This window comes from Cynoglossus semilaevis, chromosome 17 (assembly GCF_000523025.1).
Source record: "Cynoglossus semilaevis isolate Cse_v1.0 chromosome 17, Cse_v1.0, whole genome shotgun sequence".
Lineage (NCBI taxonomy): Eukaryota > Metazoa > Chordata > Actinopteri > Pleuronectiformes > Cynoglossidae > Cynoglossus > Cynoglossus semilaevis.
In genome coordinates, this window is record NC_024323.1 from 13,974,346 (window position 1) to 13,978,945 (window position 4,600).

At 43.1% G+C, this 4,600-nt stretch overlaps 2 protein-coding genes across 2 annotated transcripts in view; both read left to right on the plus strand.

Annotated features, from left to right (window-relative positions):
• The window catches only part of LOC103393540 (hydroperoxide isomerase ALOXE3-like), a 7,148-nt gene extending 5,652 nt beyond the window's left edge, over positions 1-1,496 (plus strand). The window contains exons 6-9 of the mRNA XM_025064539.1: positions 19-193; positions 459-559; positions 625-795; positions 894-1,496. Coding sequence (XP_024920307.1) covers positions 19-193; positions 459-559; positions 625-795; positions 894-1,070 — 624 coding nt within the window. The 3' untranslated portion in view covers positions 1,071-1,496. The remainder of the gene's footprint in view (positions 1-18; positions 194-458; positions 560-624; positions 796-893) is intronic.
• A 967-nt stretch (positions 1,497-2,463) lies between these two features.
• The window catches only part of LOC103393539 (hydroperoxide isomerase ALOXE3-like), a 5,200-nt gene continuing 3,063 nt past the window's right edge, over positions 2,464-4,600 (plus strand). Inside the window, exons 1-6 of the mRNA XM_025064540.1 lie at positions 2,464-2,812; positions 2,905-3,109; positions 3,403-3,484; positions 3,567-3,689; positions 3,968-4,183; positions 4,350-4,392. Coding sequence (XP_024920308.1) covers positions 2,669-2,812; positions 2,905-3,109; positions 3,403-3,484; positions 3,567-3,689; positions 3,968-4,183; positions 4,350-4,392 — 813 coding nt within the window. The 5' untranslated portion in view covers positions 2,464-2,668. The remainder of the gene's footprint in view (positions 2,813-2,904; positions 3,110-3,402; positions 3,485-3,566; positions 3,690-3,967; positions 4,184-4,349; positions 4,393-4,600) is intronic.

Sequence of the window (4,600 nt, forward strand, 5' to 3'; positions counted from 1 at the left end):
GATGGATGGATGGATGGATGGATGGATGGGTGGATCAACTTCAACTTTTTCTTTTTTTTCTTTTTTAATAGATTTGTGAGAGCGGTGGTCGAGCACTATTATCCAACAGACAGTGAGGTCTGTGCAGACACTGAGCTTCAGGACTGGATCAACGACATATTCACACATGGCTTTCTGGGAAACAAAGCCTCAGGTACGTAACCTGTCCTCTTCACTGTGAACAATATGAACATTTATGGGCATGTCCTCCTTCCAGGCATGTCCTGTCAGTAAAGTCAAAGCTCTAAGAACCAGAATATTCTACAAAATAAAAGACTGCACCATAGTGAAGTACACACACTTGTGTACTTCACTTGTGTACTTCACTTGTGTACTTCACTATGGTCAGCAGCTCATTTAGCAGCAACTTGTGGTAAAATGTCCTTGAAAAGACAAATAAAAAAGAACCTTTGAAACAGGAATACCAGACCGCTTCAGTACTCCAGAGGAAGTCACCAGATTCATCACCATGGCGATCTTCACCACCACAGCCCAGCACGCCGCCGTCAACAGTGGACAGGTGAGGTTACTGTGGGGAGTTTGAATTTCACCCCTGAACCCAAACTAAAGCCTGTTTCACTGTAGTTCGACTACAGCTTCTTCTTACCCAATGCACCACCCCTGATGCGCAAACCTCCTCCAACCACTAAGGGGCAGTCAAACATGAAGATGATTCTGGAGACCCTTCCAAACCGTGGTGATACCGCCAAATCTGTGATGATGTTGTGGGTCCTTTCACAGAGATACTCAACCTTTGTAAGTTTGTTTTTCATACAGCAAATTATAAATAAAATATTTGGAAAAAACTCATTGTACTACACTATAAAAATCCACTCTTTTGTCGCCGTTTGCAGGTTCCACTGGGTCATTACCCTGAACGATTCAGCGAGCCTGCAGTCAAAAAGATGATTGAGCAGTTTCAGGCAGAGCTGTCTGACATCAGTGAAGCCATAAGTGCAAGGAACTCAGGACTGGACAGGCCCTACACATACCTGGACCCTGCACATATAGAGAACAGCATTGCCACTTAAGGCAGAAGAGATCACTGATAATCAGGGCTGTCCGATATTTGCATAATTATGTAATATCTGTGAAAATGGTTACTGGTTTTACCTCCGATGTTGAAAACACAATAACGCAATGCCTGCATTTTGGGAAATGATGTTTGCTCTAAAAACAGTTCAATGTTTCTTTGGTTAAAGGTTCCTCAGTGCTCTGAAGAACCTTTAGTGAAACACAATTGCAGTAATTCCTTCTAAACTTATTGCTCTGAACCCAGCTTCTCCAAAAATGCCTCCTCCTCCTCTCACCCCTCCTCACTCCCCCCCACACTAATAACTGTTATTATCAACGATAAACAAGTCTCCAGTCGGTAGATGGCAGCATTGTAGCTTATTTTATTAATCCATGAGTGCCAGCAACTCATACAGTGGTTTGTACTGACAAATAAATAAATATTACCAAGTGCTCAATAGTATTTCAGTTTGGGGGGAGGGTAGGAAAGGGAGGGGAGGAGAGGGGGGCCACCACTGCCACCAACTGTATTGGTATCGGTTGATATTGGAATCGGAAATTAAGTGTTTGGACAATATCAGAATATCTGATATCGGCAAAAAGTTAATATCCGACTTCCCTACTGACAATACGTATGTACAACACGCAGCAGGTTTGTCTGAGTTTTCGCAACATGATAAGACATGTGACAGAAGACATTTGAAGAATGAACTTCTCTTGATATGAACTTGTCTGAACTGGTTTTTTTAGTATGTAGAGTGGGTGAGCCTCCCCTCCCCCACCCCACCCCCTCACTGTAGGGTGGCCTATCATTAGTAGGGAGCTGTCGCAGGGGAAAATTCCATGATTCTTTATTGTGAAACTCTGCATGAACTTTGGTGTTTTGAAGAATGAAGTGCTGCAAAACATCCAGTTTGGATCGTCGCTGCTCCTTGTTTAAATCAGTCCAAACTGAAGTCATACCACCACATTTTGTTTGAGTGTTTGGCATCTTCTGCCCCACACGGGGGTGGCAGAGTTTCACTTTTGGTAAAGAGCACAGAAGTGAAAAGAAAAGTGTCATGATTGTTCTTAGAAGCCTCTTAAAATAAGAAATGAATCAACAAGTCCTTCAAAATCAGCCAAGAAAATCGTCTTCTACCACAGTGGGATCAGACCAAAACCTGGTCTAAGACCAAAACCTGGTCTAAGACCAAAACCTGGTCTGAGACCAAAACCTGGTCTGAGACCAAAACCTGGTCTGAGACCAAAACCTGGTCTGAGACCAAAACCTGGTCTGAGACCAAAACCTGGTCTGAGACCAAAACCTGGTCTGAGACCAAAACCTGTTTTTTTTGTTTTTCTGTTTTATGGACCACAGAGGGTTAAGTCACTGATGACGCTTAATAAAACAGTCAACTTATGCTCCTCGGTCTCCATCTAGAGGACATAAAGAAAATAGGACAGGGTGTGTCCTCGCTGTACATATAAAAGACAGTGAGGTTCATTATCAAAACCACCTGTACCTTGTTGTCTAGTTGTTCTTATCTCTGTGGTGCCTTCAGGTTCCACCAGAACGTCCTGGAGAAACAGACCCTGTTGAACAGTCAAAGGTTTCAGTGTTTTTCTGTCCATCATGTTTAAGTACCAGCTGCAGGTGACCACGGGCCAACAGTCGTTCGGAGGAACCTACGATTACGTTTTTCTCACTTTAATTGGAAAGGAGGGAGAGAGTGAGCGGACGGAGCTGAAAACCTGCTTCGGCTTCAGAGCTGGGACCGTAAGTCTGATCAGTTTGAATCTCAGCTTCATCGCAGCGCAGGTTGATGACTGTTGATGTGGCTGTGTGCCACGTTTACCTTCCTTTTCTAGACAGAAGATTTCACCGTTAAAACGACTTCATCTCTGGGCGAACTTCTGCTCATCAGAGTGGAGAAGGATCCGTTCCTGGTTTTCCCAGAAGACGAGTGGTACTGTTCCACTATAGTGGTGAGGACGGAGGGGGGAGAGGTCCTCGTCTTCCCCTGTTACAGGTGGATCTGCAGGGGGGACAAGGTGGAACTGAGAGGAGGAAGAGGTCGGTCAAATTCTCTGTACTTTTTAAATCACATACTTTCATGAATGATGTGTATCCTGGGGTGTGTACTCTAGTATCTGGTTGCAGTTTTTGTGTGGACCTGGGACAGAGACACAAAGGAGTCCACAAAAAAAACCAAAACAATAAGCAGTCGTTATAAGAGTCCGAAAGGAGGGACTTGAACCCATGCTGTTCTGTAGGAGGTGCTCTAATGTCTGAGCCGCTTTTTTAACCATAAGTTTTACACGGCAACACTGAAGGAATTCTTTTCTGCGTTACATTTTTCCTCTCAGCCTTGAAGGTTTCTGAAGAAGACCACGATCTGTTGACGGAGCATCGGCAAAAAGAGCTGACGTTCAGGAAGAGCCTGTACCAGTGAGTGGGTCAGACCTAACCAAGACGGTCTCAGAGTCCTACAGATGTCAAACCTTGACTGGTCCGTTTGTGTGTTATTCAGATGGGACGTCCTGGTTGAAGGACTGCCCCACAGAGGCAGGTTCGATGAAGTTTCCCAACTCCCAACTGAAGTCCACCTTTCTGCAGCCAAGGCCAATGAACTGTCTCACGAGAGATTCCTGGTGTAAGTCTACTTATCTTATATACTTATATTGGTTCCATTGTGTATCGGTTAGCACACCTGCCTTACAAGCAGGAAGTCCTTGGTTTGATTCCCAGAGGAAGCACATATCCCTAATGGTGCCTCCTGTGGCAGACTTGTGTTCGGAAAGTTGAGAACCTGATAATATTCTTCTGTCTAATGTACCATATTCCATTGAAAGCCTTTCACGCCCAACTCCTCCCCCGCACTCCCTGGCACATCACCTCGTTCTTCTGGTTGATTTTTTTCTCTTGTTCCAGGGCCATGGAACTCAAGTTAAAGGGAATAATTGGCTCCAAGGAATCCTGGGAGAGCATCGATGACATGGCAAACATCTACTGGACAAACCGGACGCCGATGTCTGGTATTTCTTTACAAATTAAATTATTAATTTTTATTTCATCAATGCTCCAAAGAAATGTGGTTATCTGGTGTCCTCCTGTGAACTCTACACTGAACAGGTCTTTCTGGTTCATGCTGACACATGAATAGAATAGAATAGAATAGAATAGAATAGAATAGAATAGAATAGAATAGAATAGAATAGAATAGAATAGAATAGAATAGAATAGAATAGAATAGAATAGAATAGAATAGAATAGAATAGAATAGAATAGAAAGCCTTTATTGTCATTATACAAGGTACAACGAGATTTTAAAGCTTCCCTTTGGGTGCACGCAGTGGGCAAAGTAAACATATAAGGGAGAGATATATACACATAAGATAAAAATAAAATTAAACTATTTAGATAAAAAAAAATAAATAAAATTTTTTACAGTGTGTACGGGCTGATGTGCAAGGAAACAAGGTGGATAAAGTGGCTGGCAGCGAGGGGTAGAGGTAGTATATGTAGGCTGGGATGACATGATAAAAAGTGCAAATATGGAAACAA